The sequence below is a fragment of the Xyrauchen texanus genome, chromosome 2 (genome assembly GCF_025860055.1).
Source record: "Xyrauchen texanus isolate HMW12.3.18 chromosome 2, RBS_HiC_50CHRs, whole genome shotgun sequence".
NCBI classification, from domain to species: Eukaryota; Metazoa; Chordata; class Actinopteri; order Cypriniformes; family Catostomidae; genus Xyrauchen; species Xyrauchen texanus.
In genome coordinates, this window is record NC_068277.1 from 43,543,992 (window position 1) to 43,560,959 (window position 16,968).

Genomic DNA, 16,968 nt, shown 5'->3' on the forward strand with positions numbered 1-16,968 from the left:
CACCATTCACTTGCATTGTATGGACCTACAGAGCTGAGATATTCTTCTATAAATCTTTATTTGTGTTCAGCAGAAGAAAGTCAGTCAGACACATCTGGGATGGCATGAGGGTGAGTAAATGATGAGAGCATTTTCATTTTTGGGTGAATGATCCCTTTAAGCAACAATTAATTTTCAATACTTTCCCCCAAAATCAGAACATAAATGTGATCTTCCACTGCTAGATTTTAGCTTTGATGTGACTTTCATATAGCAGGCTGGGAATGGAGCTAAACAGAAGTGTTTTCAAATAGTGACTGACAGGTTTTGTCCAGCTTATTGCAGACATTATTAAAACCAGCTGTTTCTGGTTGAGACGCAACATGAGATCACTCCGGCTTCCCACTGGGAGAAGTCTAGGAGCACAGTGAAGTGGATTTCAGTCATACCTAAAGGCAAAGCCCTTAATTAAAGGAAATATTCAGTATTCAGTCAAATTATGATGGCCTGAGGCTGATGACTAGGATGAAGATTCCACTTCACACAGAGTAGTTTAATTAATATCCTAACTGACCTGTCATCAGACAGCGACAGGAATGTATACTTTGTGGGTGGAGCTTGACCTCTCTCAGTCTCTAGTGGTCCGACAGGCTCTTTTACTGTAGCTCAGGCTGTGACTCCACCTCTCCCCGTGAGGCTGTGCGGGCACGAATGTACTCATTGGCCGGAAGGACTCCGTCACGCGAGTCCCCGAGACGCCACTTCCGGACGGCCAAATATGTGTTCAGACCATACACTCCCATCACCAGGAACCCAAAAATCTGTAGAAACACACACACACACACACACACACACACACACACACACACACACACACACACACACACACAAACACAAACGAAACAACAACAATTCATCCTCAAGAGGGCTGGAGAAGAATGTTTTCAGCTGTAACCCTCTATTGCATGCTTTTCATGCCATTTTTTAAATAGACCTCATTACTAAAATCGGTGGAACAAATTAGAAAAATTTTGCTTGGAGGCAGCATTGTGCGATAATGGTTAAGAATTGAATCAAAGACAGGTTTAAATACAAGTGACTGTACTGTACATATTGTGGATGTCAGAATACAAAAAAATTGGACAAAAAAACAGCAATGAACAATCCCGTTAAACAAAATGTTCTACACTAAATATCAGTGTAATAGACGTTACACTGTCTGCTATATGACACGGTCAAATATAATTGTCTTGTGGGTAACTTTTTCCTAAATTTAGCTTAAATGTTAAGAATACTAAAAAGTTAGATTTCAAAAAATGGATAGTACAAAAAATATATGACATTTGACAACTGCAGTATTATCTAAAGTGGCTGCATGGGTGACATCACGAGAGGTGAGCTTGATCCATTCCACTGTCGCACAATGTTGCTTCAGTTCAACAAACACATTTAAACAATTCCTCATAACATTCAAATAACAAATATGACTGTAAATATTTAAAATAAGGTTTTAAAATGAAGTTTACTCACTAACAAATTAGAATGAATTAAAATAGCTTTTATAAAGGCAGTTCTCCATGTGCATGAAATATTGATTTGAGATTTATATAATGCATTACATAAGAAAAAAAAGAGACCATCAAGTGATGCAATAGACTTAAACTAGCACAGTACATTAAACTGATTGCCATGGAAAATACAGTTTAGCTGTCATTATACAAAAATATTTGGATGCAGAATGCTGTAATAGACCAATCAGAAAATAAAGTATTCCAGAGATGTAATAAGTGATTATTAAATCTGCTACATTTCTAAATAATTTGAACATGTTTTATGTGAAATGAATAAGGGGCTGATAGCAGCAAATACTCTCTCTCTCAAGGAATTTTGCAATGCCCTGTGGTTCTGAAAAATACCAGTGAGTTAAAGTGGTTTCCCACTGAGAACATCTGTATCATAAAATACTCAGCTAAAATCCCCAGCCTTTTCCTTCCAGGGTATTTGTGGATATTATGCTGATCTCAGGTCATTTCTGAAGTGTCTCTAATGGTTAAAGTTAGGATTTGTGTAAGAGAACATGATCCTGCATCAGTATACTCTTAGGAATATATTCCGCCTTCCACTTGTCTTTGCTGAGCCAGCTACAACAAACCTCTTCACCTCCACAAGTTAACAGGCTGGCTCAAAACAGACAAACTTAATGGGAATATATGTGGGTGTGAAATGCTTACGACAGCTCAAGTTACAGACCAAAATACTCTAATGAGCAAAGCAGTTTTAGAGTTGTTTCATATTTTGGGAGAATCTGCTGTTTTTATTCTATTTCAAGGGTAACAAGCAAAAACGCAACACAAAGATACATCTGTTTACAACGAATAAAAACAGTTTTTGAGGAATTTTACATGTTTGACAGTATTGTGTACAGTAAATAAACATATTTCATAAGTTATGAAAATGGAACACTTGTTCTACCTGAAGCACCTGTTAAGAGAACATAAAATATGTATCTCTCTCCCCCTTATACCACCTGCCTCTAACTAGTGATAGCAAGTAGCAAATCATGGTTCATGGCTGTGGCGTAAACTAAAGTTTATTGACCATTTAAAATAAAGGGAGACCCTTCGGCCACGTACACACTGCGGCTAAATACTGTGTCAGTTCATCTTTGTGTACACATACAGTTAGGTCATTTACGAGAGCGACAACTACATTCTACAACCGAATTAACTCCCAAAAAATTCAGGTAGTAACTACCGCATTTTCGAAAAATGTAGTGCGTACAGAACATAGACTAGAACCGAACTGAACATGTGAGCTGTGGCCATCTTCTCGTGGTGTAAGTCAAACAAACAGAGGTATGTTTCTTCATTCATTCATACACTGCCTGGCCCTCCAAAAAAGTTGCATACTCTAATGTTTTGTTGGGCTGCCTTTAGCTTTGATTACGGTGCGCAATCGTCGTGGCATTGTTTCGACAACCTTATGCAACATCACAACATTTATTTCCAGAGTTAGCATTAGAGTTAGAGTTAGCATTAGCATTCATTTTTGGCCAAGATCTTGTATTGATGACGGGAGAGTCGAACCACTCTGTAAAGTCCTCTCCAGAACATCCCAAAGACTTTCAATGGGATTAAGGTCAGGACTCTGTGGTGGCCAATTAATGTGTGAAAATGATTCCTCATGCTCCCTGAACCACTCTTTCACAATGTGAGCCTGTTGAATCTAGACATTGTCATCCTGGAATATGCTTGTGCCGTTAGGGAAGAAAAAATCAATTGATGGGATAACCTGGTCATTCAGTACATTCAGGTAGTCAGCTGACTTCATTGTATTGCCGCGTAACATTGCTGAGACTAGACCTGACCAATTGAAGCAACAGCAGATCATAACACTGCCTCCAGAGACTTGTACAGTGGGCACTATGCATGACGGGTACATGGGCTTCATGGGCTTCCCTTCTTAACCTGACGCACATACAATCCAATCCAAAGAGAGTATGCGTGCTGTTTAACAACAGCTGCTTAGATGCACGTAAGCCAAACACAGTGATTCTGTCGACGGCAGCTAACAAAATACTTACTGATAATACATCTTAGATGGATAATCTCTTTGCTCAAAAACACGAACACAAAATGGGTTAAATTGGTGGCATTCATGTTTCTTGTTCACAGGCGCGAGATGCTGGAGCATGGCTATGGTTATCACTTGCCAAGAAGTTGTTGTCACTCCCGAAACTTTGTAGAGCAGGGGTGGGCAACTATTTTGGTTAATGGGCAACATTGGGCTTTAAGTAGAGCATAGGGGACACTTTGTACTCCTTTGAGATACAATGTTCTGAATTGATTTGGTTCTTGTATCTTTTAAGCCCAGAAATCGTTGTGTACTACATTTTCTAAAGTGTATCTGTATATGTGAATAAAATAGAAGTATTCTGTAATTGCCAATAGTATTGTATTGCTCTTTAAAGGCAGATCATTTTCTATTAGGCATTAAAAACTACTGAACAATGGCTGAGCATAATTAAAAAAATATTTATTTTACCATTTCTACTTACCTGGTAATTTATTATTCAAATAAACACTCTACATCAGGGTTTTGTTTCAGAATATTGCACTAGAGATTGCTAAATTTAGAAGGGGAAAGCGAGAGCTAGAAAGAGCTCAGTCCCATGAAAACTAAGTATAACATTAGGCAGATTATTTCCAATTTGTGCAAGTATACATTTCTAATTGGGGGGGTTGCATCTCTTATCTGGCAACCCTGAGCCTGTTAAACACTTATGAAGGCACGTTAGGTCCGAATGCAAGATAACTGAAATAAAATTAAAACCGCTTTTAGGATAAATGAGCCGCGGGCCAGATTAAACCATGTGTAGAGCTTTATCCATAACTTGCTCATATCTGTTGTAAAGATGTACAGCCACAACCTCCATTAAATACAAACAATTTACAGGTCAAGACATTTCATGGGGTCTTGAACACATTACATTTCCCACTATCTGTTCACTCTCTCTACAGGAACGATACTGTTACTACATTTCAGTCACAAGAGGGCAGCAGAGCCCACTTAAATATTTCAGAAATGACTAAACATTTCAATGAAAGCACAACCACAACTTAACATTAACTAGAATTCCTCAAATAAAGAGCTGAGTAAGGGAATAGGTACCACAGCTGCAATCTCTGCTCCAGTTTTATGGTTGATAGCTGCCAAAACCACTGAAGCCAGAAAGAAGAACAAGGTACTGGTGGCAGTGTTGATTAAATCCTGCAAGAAAGAAAAAGAGAGAATGTGATTAACATGCAAACTGATTGATGATCTTTAAAAACTAACAAGATAGGGAGTTCAGCTCATGAAAACGAATATATGGATGTATTATCAACAGATATATTTTATTTAAAAGGATCTTTATGAGTTCAGAATTACATGGTTTTTCTAACTACAAGAAAAGGCTGGAATGACCAGAGTCCAAACAGAAAAGCTGAAAGGATGTGGTCATGTTGTCATTGCGCTGAGTGCAGTAATGCAGTTTTACAGGCAGAGTGAAGCCAAATCCACCAACAATTCACTACATGCATACAGTGGCCTCAAAAAGTATTTGGACACAAAGCTATATTTAAAAATGCATAAATGTCATTGCATTAGATAACAAAACACCAAACTCAGTGACATGAGAGCCTAATTAAAATAGCACACTTTTAAAAAAAAAAGTTTGGAAAAAAGTTCAAATTCTAAAACAACAGATTTCATGTTAAAATTAAGACAAACAAGTATGGTTTTATAATGTGTGACTTGAGGGGAACTCACTTCATACATCCTTTTAAATTGTTTTTTGCTTTTTTAATATATATATATATATACACTGACATTAATACATTTATTAAGTGTGGCTTAAGTGTCTGAATACTGTTTATAGAGTAGCTCATTCTATAGAATGAATTATTCATTTACCATGATGTAACGTAAAGGTTGGACATTGTTAAAGTTATGGGTGTCTCTTTCCCATTTGTGTTTATTGTGGCTTTCAGAAGGCAAGGATGAGAGAAACCAGTTAGAGAATGTTGAAACTACGGCAAAGCCTTCTCTGTTTACTCCAGCCGGCCTGAGTGCTCGGGCTCTCATATAGACTGAAATCTGGCATTTTGTCTGAGCCATCACACTGCGGGGGGTGAAATGAAACAAGACCTTCAAAGTACATCACAAACTAAACCTCACTGGCTGGCACCTAAAATTTCACATCACAGGCAAACACAGCATGTACTGCTGCCTTTGATGTCTCCAAACGATTACAGACTGCTTTCTGCAGAGTGCAACATGTTGTAAATGGAGTGGTGGTGGCGTAGTGGCTAAAGCACAGGGCTGTTAATCAGAAGGTCGTTGGTTCTAACCCCATGGCCCCACGGCCACCACCATTGTGTCCTTGAGCAAGGCACTTAACTCCAGGTTGTTCCGGGGGGATTGTCCCTGTAATAGTTGCACTGTAAGTCGCTTTGGATAAAAGCGTCTGCCAAATGCATAAATGTAAATGTAAATGGAGTATGTTGATCGTGGGCAGTGGGGTATCTTATTTTGCTGATATTCACCCAAAAATGAAAACTTCATAATTTACTCACCTCATGTCATTCCAAACTATCTTACTTTTTTGCTGTCAAGGAACACAAAAGGAGAGATTTTAAAGTAATTTTAATAGATTTTAATCTATTGCTCCATGCAATTATAATCAATGGGGACTGAAGCCATTTTAATATATATAGCACTTTTCACAACACACATCATTTCAAAGCAGCTTTATAGAACACTATGCTTTAACAGAAAAATAAGCTGTAATATTTGTAATGTCATAGAATCATAAATATGCAGTTTGATAAAAAAATGTAATTGTAAATTGTACCTTAAAATAAATAAAAAAAAATGTCTTTGGATGGTCTTCGTTTACTCGTATTAACCTTTAAATACATCTTTAGCAGCTTGTCATTGCATTGATCTACATATAAAATATGTAGAAATGTGAACAAATTTGAATTACAATTAGAAAATACATTTGATTTTATATATGATTATTTCTATATAAACTTGTTTGTCTTGCTTGCTGTTTTTACATATTGCCTGATGTCACTATTAAAGCCCATCCTTCATATTCTAAGGACTTTTAGTTTTTGATTTTAGTTTGTTTTATATTGAAAAACATTAATATGTAGACAGAAAATATAAATTCACATTATAAAGCTTTTTCGTATACTGTAAAATACGTTAACATCATGTACTTATAGTGTTATTGTTTCTCTCGATTGGTTTTACATTTAATTAATGCAGGAAAATTCAATTGGTTTAATATCTAGATTAATTGGTTAGCATTAATTGGATTAAACAAATATCTGGTTTGGTTTAATATCAGACAAGTCAAATATTTAGACATTTTTAAGGCTTAATATTTTAATAATAAAGGTTTAGAATTATTCCTGCTCTCCCCTAATTTGTATAAATGTAATGCAACCTATATAACCTTATAAAATCTTAAAATAATAAAGTAATAAAGCAAACGACAAGATATGCAGTGATAGTGACTTTTATAAATACAGTATAATAAAAAAAAATATTTAAGAGCAAATATATTACTGCTATTACTGTATCAGGTAATTAGCAACCTACAGTTTTAATTCAATTTACTTTTTCAATTTTCAATTTTGGCATGTTACACTATTCGTAACAGAAGGTTTGAGGAAAACTAAAGATGTGGAGGTTTACTGGCAAAAACAGATGAGGCAGATGGAAAGTGGATCATATTTAAAGTCAAGATGAAAATCTACTTTCCTTAAGGTCATCTACAGTAGCGCATTTCTAAACATTGGCTAAAATTCAAAATATAAGGAAATAAGGAAATTATTAAGGTTTCTAAATTAGGAAAATATTCTGAAATTGTTCATATTTGTTAAGAAAAAGAGAAGAGGAAGAGCAGAGTGGACAGGCTACAGGAAAGAGCAGAGAGGAGATTCCAGGAAAGAGAACATAGATGGTTGTAGCAAGATAACTACAATACTTTGAGATAGGGCATCCCAATCAATTGCTTTTAACAGGATTTGTCATTGTTTATAAGTTCTAAATTACACAAGGACTATGCCCCAGTAATGATACAAGTCCAGAAACGCCCCTGTAGATGATCATATAAATATGAGACGCACACTGTCAACCAACTACATGTAAAACATTAACCAATGTGACATTCAAATGTGACATTTATAACTACATGACTCATTATATGATTAGAATACACAGAGATCAGAATAAGCTGTTTCAACCACTCGACTATGATTTTAAGTAACACAGCAGATAATGTGTTATTTGTCATGTTTATATTTTGCATTCATAGCGCTAATCTAACCTGCTATATGTGGCCATAATATGCAGTGGTTTCCATCTGTTACTGTATTTTTGGATTAATGTTTTATGATGAATATACATAGATTTCACTAGAGGTGTATTGGCCCCTTAAAGGTATCATAAATATACCTTAAAAGTAGTCCATAAGACTAGTCTGCTTCTATTCCAAGTGTAAAACTTACATTTTAGTCTGATTCCCACCCAAAGCGTATGATTTCAGAAGACTTGGAATGCAGCATAAAAGTGATATGGACCATTTTATGGTGCTTTTTTGAAGCCTTTCCTGTCCTCATTCAATCTAATTGTATGGAAAAACAGTGACCAGTAAATTCTTTAAAATTGCTCCCATTAGGAAAGAAAGTCATACGGGCTTGGAATGATATGAGGGTGGGTAATGTTTTTTGGTGGGGGTGAACTATTCCTTTAATGTGATGTTGTCAATATCCATTAAATAAGGTAAAGGCCAGATTTCCCACATTACAGAAAATGTAAGTCTCCCTTTCACTCTAATTATTCTCAAAAACATACATAAATACACACTCAGCAAGGAGAGATTGGATAAAACTGGGTGGCTTTTCTGTGTGCAGCCATTAAGCACTACAGCGTGACTTAGGCATGGCCACCCATGTGACAGAATGCATAAAAGGAGAGATCGGCCACACTGTCTCACATGACACTCTCACTATTTTACTTACACTCAAGTAAAACCATCCCATCTTAAACACATGATAGAGCATGAAGTAATATGCCAAACCATTTAAAGACATGCCAAACCAACCTTTGCCTTCACACACTTTACCAGATGGCTTAAATTCAAGCCAAACTAAATTTTGAAACACACTTAATGTTAAAAACTGCTGACGAGTTTAAAATATTCTAAGAAGTGAAGGTGGGTTGAGGTAAGGTACTAAGTCCACATAATTATTTAGAGATTAATATAAATCACATCAGCTTCATTAATATGATCATGTAAGTTTACATGCACACAATGACTAAGCATGTAGTGTAGGTAATAAGGAAGTGCATGCAAACTAGGGCTAGGCTATATGCAAGAAATATTTTTATATTTCTATATAAAAAAATATTTGAATAAAAATAATTTGTATTTGTAATATGAGCCAGTTATAGGTAACGTGAAGTGAATCCGCATCAGCCGTTTACATACAGCACTATATGATCTATATATATAGTGATCTATATACTATATATGCTCGTATTACTACTACACTACTAAAGCTAGGAAATAGCTTTAAACAGCTTTAAATGAACAACTTCAGCATTAAGGCTCATCACAGCTGAGAGACACAACAGACTGATTAATTACACAAACTGAAGGCGCTTACCTTTTATCGGACTTTCCACATTGGAGTGCACACACTATTTAAAATGGAGTACATTGTGGTTTCTATATTGATCGACTCTTGCGCACCACGAAATAGGGAGAAATACCCCCCGCTTGGACTGATATTTTTCCAATGAGAAAGCTGATCTTCAGAAAGCTGACAGCATCTCTGCTTAGGATTGGCAACAGGTGATCATGCGTGCTCCGTCTCTCTCTCTCTCTCTCTCTCTCTCTCTCTCTCGCTCTCTCACACACATCCATCTATCTTTGTTTATCCAATAACTTGTTAGAAACAGCACACGCCATTATACTATTTCTGAAGTGACATTTTTGAATTAATGACGAAGGCTTGGACGCATCATTTGGTTTGAACCAGCATGACAGATTCTGATCCATCGCGTAATAAAGTAGTTCCATGCACAAATGCGTTTTTTTGACCTTACAAAATAAAATATTAAATGTACATTTACTTGTTCATTGAACTGTTGTATATAAGCAATATCACACTCGCAATAGTGCCATATGGCCCTAAATCAGCACTCAGCTCATGAATTCTAGTGCTGACGTACAGCCATTTCCCACTCTTGCTCGTGTGATATTGCTTAATAAATACATATATTGTGATAACCGATTACACGGTCAGCCCCCTAGCCCCCAGTGCCGAGAGATTGGTAAATATTTTCAAACACACTTCGTTTCCACCAGCTGATTTTGTTTTTAAAAAAAATTGATTTATTGAAACACGAAAAGTTAAACCAAAGGTATTTCAAAATTCAAATAGAATTTCAAATAAAACAAAAAAGCAATTCAAAAAACAAAGTGGTCACAATAAATGTATATAACCACCTCCCTAAATCAAAACATTTACTGTCTCCAACTTTCTCCACTGGCCCCCATTTGCCATCACGCAAGTATCAGTCTATGATAACAGGTGAAAAATAACCAATACAATTTAAGATCTAAAGACAATAAAATGTAATAAAATATAAATGTGAACATAATAATAAATATAGCTGCAAAGAGAAATTATGGGGCCAAGCACAGACATGACAAGCATTGCAACATACTGTAGTTAGCACAGCACATTAGATGTACAAGACATACAAATTAACCCCATGCTACTTCACATCACCCCATGACAGGATCAAACCAATTGTTTACTGAACAATTGTTCAGTAAATAATCCACTGCACCACCTTGCCATAAGGTAAACAGACACCTATGGGAGATATCAAGCTGTGAATCAGTACACCTAAGCACAGAGGTCACCACAGACAGCTTTGTGTTGGCATTCAAAATTAAAAGTACAAAATTGTTGCTGAGAAAATGCTTTTTGTACATCAAAGTGGTTTGAATTGAAGCAGGAATTAAAAAGATAAATAAGGCTTACATAATAGTAAGCAAAACATGAAGACTCAAAGGTCAAACAAAGTAAACATTTTAAAACTGTCTTTTGATGGAGTTGAACTCACATTTTTTGGAATTGTATTCCAGAGCACTAACCACTGCGCCACACAATCGACACGTCTGACTGATGCCAAAGAGACATTCAAAGTTGAGAGTACATAATGATTGCTGAGAAAATATTGTTTCAGCTGTTTTAAATTGAAACAGGAATTATGCGGTGAAGTACAGCCTACATTGTTATAAGCACAATATAAAGACTCAGAGGTCAATTACAAATTATAAAACCATTTTTTGCTGGACTCGAACTCCCAAGCTTTTGAGCAATAGTCAAATACTTTAACCACTTCACCATGGCAAAGAGACATCCTGAGTTTAGAGGCAGCACACAAGTGTAAGTTATCTTTTGAACTGTAGGTGGTGCTGTCTCCAAACTGCTCAGGTATCCTCATGATATGATGTCGATAAAGCATACAAATTATAATTTAATTCCGATAATACATTCAAAAGATATATAACTTTTTAATCAAATTCAGAATGGCGTAGAGGCAGTGTGGCCACAATGGAAAATAATTGGTATCATTGCAATCCGCATGGCCCAAGGAATTCATTCGACAGCTCATGATTTTTGGACATGCAGTTCAAAAGCTATGGGCAAAAATAGCCATTTTCCAAATTTCTTGACCCATAGGCGCTGTCACCATATTGTGCGTGTAGCCTCAGATCATAGACCTAATGATGTTTACCAAGTATTTCAATAGGACAAAGTGTTGCCAAGATACAGCCTCAAATCCATTTTTACGACCACCTCACTGACATGCACAATGGCGTGACTTTTAAACAAAGGCAAAAATCACAATTCTGCATTGTTGATTCTGTGCGGTTATTTCTGGAGATTATTTTGAGACATTGTTTGCGCAAATCGGACTAAATTTGAAGGACGTGAAAAGTTTAAGCTGTAAACATCATATTCCAAGATGGCGGCCACTGTAATGGGTGGTGTTTTAATTTAAAGGGTTCATTTGACTCATCAGGAGGAGAGTAATCAGATGCAAAATTATTTTGTTTCTAAGGTTAAAAAGATACAAAAAATTTGACAAATGTAATAATTTTCCTATGGGCTGCCATAAACTCCCAAATTCCCTTGTGTGCCCCAAATAATGCTACCTAATAATTTCCACTGTGTTCTTGTCAAATTTGTGTTTGTATTGCATTTTGTTAATGCAGTTAATATTGTTTAAAGAAAATAAAAATCGAACAATTTTAGGTTTAGTATAAATGTGTTTTTGCATTATTTTATTACTTAATCACTTTAATTTTTGTTTCTTAAATTGTGTTTTCCCTAAGCAAATTGTAAGGTTGTTTAATGGCGCCTGTGCCCACCATCATTTTATTTCAAAAGAAAACTTTAGTTTAATTCCATGGCCTGCAAATTAAACACATTTCTTTATGGATGATGAACACAAAGTGTGGTTTGAATAACGTTTAAACACGTTTTTCAAAAAGACCGCAATGTTTCGTCACTCTCATTATTTTCGTTTTAATGACATTTCTTAATAATGCATTTTCCCAACAGTCTGTATTTCCTTAATAATGAAATTTCTAATATACAGTATATGCTGTTTTTATCCATGTCTGAGTCTAGAGTGTAGGTTACAACTGGAAAATGTTTCATGCAATTCAGTGGACATGTAAGCAGTGACAACTGACACAACCAGCCTTTTTGATCTGTAATATTTAACTTTACTACTTTAAATATAAGTGCATGCTAAATACTGGGCTACATTTTAATATATTTGGAGACTTTCCAGCTCCATGGTTTTGCCATTTTTCAATTTTGTCAGTTATCATCTGACAAGGACTGTTGTAATCGGCATTGTATATTTGTCAGATATCGTCGATATCCGATTACATCGTCCTTTCGCCTGGCCCTTATGCAAACAAGAGCATAGTCATAAGTGCCCTTGAAATGCACTCTTAGGAGTGTGTGTGTTTTGGCAGGCCTGTGTGTAGAGAAAGCAAACTGGGCTCAGGGGGTGAGTAAAACTGGGAAACGTGGTGTTCGTCCTGAGTTCAGATCTCTGATGTATTTAACAGGGGCCTCCATACTGTTAACAAGAGACTCCAGATCAGATCTATCATAACATTCCTGTAATATTGACATATTTCTATCTCTAACTTAAAGCTGGTTTCTGATTCGGTAGGCTACATTTTAACCCTCATGTTCTGTTGAGACTGACTTTACAGTTCTTATGTATGGGATATAGATGTAAAAATAAATTAACCTCAAATTTTCCCTTAAAAGTTGTAACCTCTGAACTAATCAAAACCCAGTAGGCACATGTTTTCTCTTTGCTTTGTGACAGAATTGCTATGCACTTTTCATATTCTAGTGTCTGTTTCTCTACATTGTGTTGTAGGGGGGCAAGGAGGAGGCGAGAACCGGCTTGTCAATATAAATAATAAAATAATGAAAACTTAAACCAAAACACACAAACATAAACACACACATGACAGACATGCCCATAATTCTCTCTCTCTCGAACCGTCGTCACCGGCCGCCTTTATCCCTCGCGCGCCCCATCAGGCCGATTTGCTTGCCCTCGCAATAAGTATTGCATTCCATCATAATAAGATTTTGTGTTCTCTTGCATTAGTTTTGCGTACTCTTGCAATAAATTTAGCATGATTTTACTTTAGTAACCATATTTTAACCTTGACATTTTTGTATCTTATACCCCAAAAACTGTGTGTGGGTTAAGCTACACTGGGTGCAACCTCACCTGCAGGACATGTTAGTAAATGAGGACATTTTCTACACTAATTAGTGTATGCTAATGAGGGGCAGAGCACTTAACTGAGGTCCATTTTTCATGTTGTCACAGCGAGTTACATGCACATGTGGTATAGTCATGGAGAGACGGTGAGCGCATTTACATGCAAGTTCTTAGACCGATTATGCTAAAAAAGCAGACAACTTGTGTGGTCATGTAAATGCATAAAAAGGCTTTCTATTATCAGTATATGGTCATAAACATCTTGAATAACTAGATCATTTCAAATCTCATGTAAATGTGGATCTTTGTCAGAGTTTTATTAAAAAGCTGATTTTTGGCAGTTGTCAGCATAATGGTGTGCATGTAAATGGGCTCAATGTGTCAATGTGAAATGTCCTGGTTACTATCGTAATCTCTGTTCCGTGATGGAGGGAACGAGACTTTGTGTGGGTATAGTGACACTAGGGGTCACTCTTGAGAGCCCGGACACACTCTGATCTTTGATAAAAGGCCAATGGGAATTGCCGAGTGGTATTTGCATGCCCCTCCCCTGGACATACGGGTATAAAAGGAGTGAGATGTTCATTAGGTTTTGTGCTGAGGAGCCGAGAATAAGGTCCATTTCAGTGGTAGTTCAGCATTGTGGCAGGAGGGACACAACGTTTCGTTCCTTTCATCAGGGAACGGAGGTTACGAAAGTAACCAGGACGTTCCCTATCTGTCACACACTCGACGTTGTGTCGATGTAGTGACACTAGGGGTTCCCTACAAAAACGCCACAACTGGCTGAAATGGGTTGCGTGTAACACTCTAGCCCGATGCTCGCGGCGGCCCAGGAAAGCATGTCCATCATCTCAGCGTCGGCCTGTGACTGGGCGACCACACCTGAGGGGGGAAGCCCAGCGGAGGATTCCATGACTTGAGCTTAACATAAAGTTGCTAAAAGCTGTTCCTGGGCCTTCCTTTGATGTTCTGGGGCTGGCTGAAACTGTATGTATATGTTTGTGTGTGTGTGTGTGCGTGTGTTTGTGTTTGTGTCTGTGTAGAGAGCATAAAGGATCAAATCTCACCAAGTACTGAAAAAAAAAAACGTGGTTTAGTTACAACAGATAAATCAACTAGATTTTTAAGTTGGCATATCAAGTTAAAAATAGATACGTTTTTAAAATACGCATCTCAAGCATGCTCTACATTCTCTTCTACATTTTTTAAAGCAAGAACAGTCCTGTACACACGCTGTCGCTGCGGCAGACTGAATGACACCATTTACAGTTTTGCCATCCCCCTCTAGGTATTGGACAAAATGCCAATCATTTTGGCATGTTTGTGTATAGTACTTGTGCATAGTGTCCAGTAATATACTAGAATTCTGAACTTTGATCAAGCTGAAATTATTTTAAGTTTAAAAGAAAGCCGATATAGTCGGTGTAATGATCGATCATAGTGGTCACTTCAAACAATACAAAATTATAGCACATAACTTGCAAAGCAATAACACATAAAGTTGCCATACACAAATAAAAAATACTACTTCACAAGTGAAATACTTCAAGTGTAATTGCTTCACACACAAGACATATGCACAGTATTCAAACTGATAATATGAGAGAATAGGAGAGATAGCATGTGAAAAAAACATTTTACATTTGCAGTCACTATATAGAACAAATTTGTGATTTTTAACAAGCCTAAATAAGTCAGATTTCCAAATTAAACATGTGCATCTCCACCCTCTCATAAATTACCTCTGGCTCATGCTCAGTCGTACCACAGAATCATGGGTTCACTCCAAGTCCTCTCAAGTTTCAGAATGGCCATTGTAATAAAGCATGCAATATAAAAACAATCAATTTCCCCATCACCACAAAAAGTCAAATATCCCCTCATTATGTCCTAAAATATTTATTTCTGGTTGTTTTCAAGACAGGCTATAACACTGACCATGTTTTTTGTGAATGTGAGTTTGTGGTTAGACAGACACTGTTAATTGGCACTTTGGCAGAGGTTTGTGAATGGGTACAGTGGTGCCAGCTTACCACTGTAAGCTGAATGTACTCTGACCTATCACTTTCAATGATGTCAGTCACCACGCCATCCCCCTTTGAGCTAGGCACAGAATCACACCAAAGCATGCTGCAGGAATAGGGCACTACACAATAGACAGACATTTCCATACAACTTACCCTCTGGAACCTACTAGCAACAACACAGAGTTGACACAAGAGCTCAGAACTACCAGCTAGCTTTGTGTGTATCCTCCAAACTAAACCAACTTCAGCAGACATCAACAGATTTAGCTTAAAACCCAGATTTAAAAAAAAGTCTAACTGCAAACTACATAAAGTGATCAGCCATATTTCTGCTCTTCATAGACAGACGTTTATTTGGTGCTGAGTTTGTGAGAGTTTTATTTCAAAGCGTAATAAAAAATTAAATAAAAACCTAACTCTCTTTTGGGACAGAGGCCACAATTACAGGACCTAACTCACAAGAGGGTAATTTCAGTGACAAAAAGTACAGTTTACTTTTAGAGCTGTATTATGTGAAAGTTCCTGAAATGCAGAAGAGGTGAAGTTAGAAAAGTCTGAGATATAAACTCGACAGGGAAGGGGAGGAGAGCCAGGCTGTTACAGAACCCCCATCCCAGGGCATCCAACAAATGAGAGACCTGGGGCCCATGGGGCATGTCAGTCCAAAACCTCAGCCCCACCACAGCTGAAATTATCCTCGAGATCACAGTTCTTCTAATGAGCCATGGCAACACCAACAAAACCCCAATCCTTCAGTATACACAATACACAAACAAACATAAGCAAACATGCAAACTCACACGCATCAATTGCATTTCTGAAAAAACCCTTTTAAACATCTTGCCGATAAACCAAAACATGTTGACAGTCCATGAAATCATTAACATCTTCACAAAAAGCGATTGCATATGTCATGGTGTTTTCTGATCCTGTCTTCCCCTTCTTCTCTCCACCATTTCCTGTCATTTCTCCACTGTCCCTATAGTTAAGTAGCAAAAGAGGCAAATGAAAAGAAATTAAACAAAGCTTTTAGACAGACCCAAGACTCTGTCTTCAAAGCTTCTTTAAATGGATAGTTCACCCCAATTCCAGTTGTTCTAAACCTGTATGACTTGCTTTCTTCCACGGAACACAACGGAGATGCTAGATGGGATGACAGCATTCCCTTGCATTGTGTGGACAAAAAAGATAATAGTGTAAATAGTGACTGAGGCTAATATTTTGCCTAGCATCTCCTTCTGTGTTACATTTAAGAAAGAAAGCCATTTGAGTTTGAAACAACATATAGGTGAGTAAAAAATGACAACATTTCATTTTTGGGTGAACTATACACATTAATGCATGCATAGGCTCATGTTAAGTGCATAAATAGTAGTTAGGACTCCAACACTTTGAAAACAAGGTCCCACTGTGTTCGTCTAATTTTGGTTGGGCAAATGAAATATTAAAGGAAACAGAGAAACTCAACTTAAAGCCAGTTGCCTGCAGAAAATTGTAGAGGCACTTCCTCAGTGTCTGTGTGAGGTAAAGCGCATATTTTTGCATATAACATAAT

At 37.0% G+C, this 16,968-nt stretch overlaps 1 protein-coding gene across 1 annotated transcript in view; it reads right to left on the minus strand.

Annotated features, from left to right (window-relative positions):
* Positions 1–122: 122 nt before the first annotated feature.
* cmtm4 (CKLF-like MARVEL transmembrane domain containing 4) overlaps positions 123–16,968 on the minus strand; it is a 53,884-nt gene continuing 37,038 nt past the window's right edge. The window contains exons 3-4 of the mRNA XM_052150488.1: positions 4,651–4,749; positions 123–800 (exon numbers count right to left, since the gene is read on the minus strand). Of these exons, the coding sequence (XP_052006448.1) occupies positions 636–800; positions 4,651–4,749 (264 nt within the window). The 3' untranslated portion in view covers positions 123–635. The remainder of the gene's footprint in view (positions 801–4,650; positions 4,750–16,968) is intronic.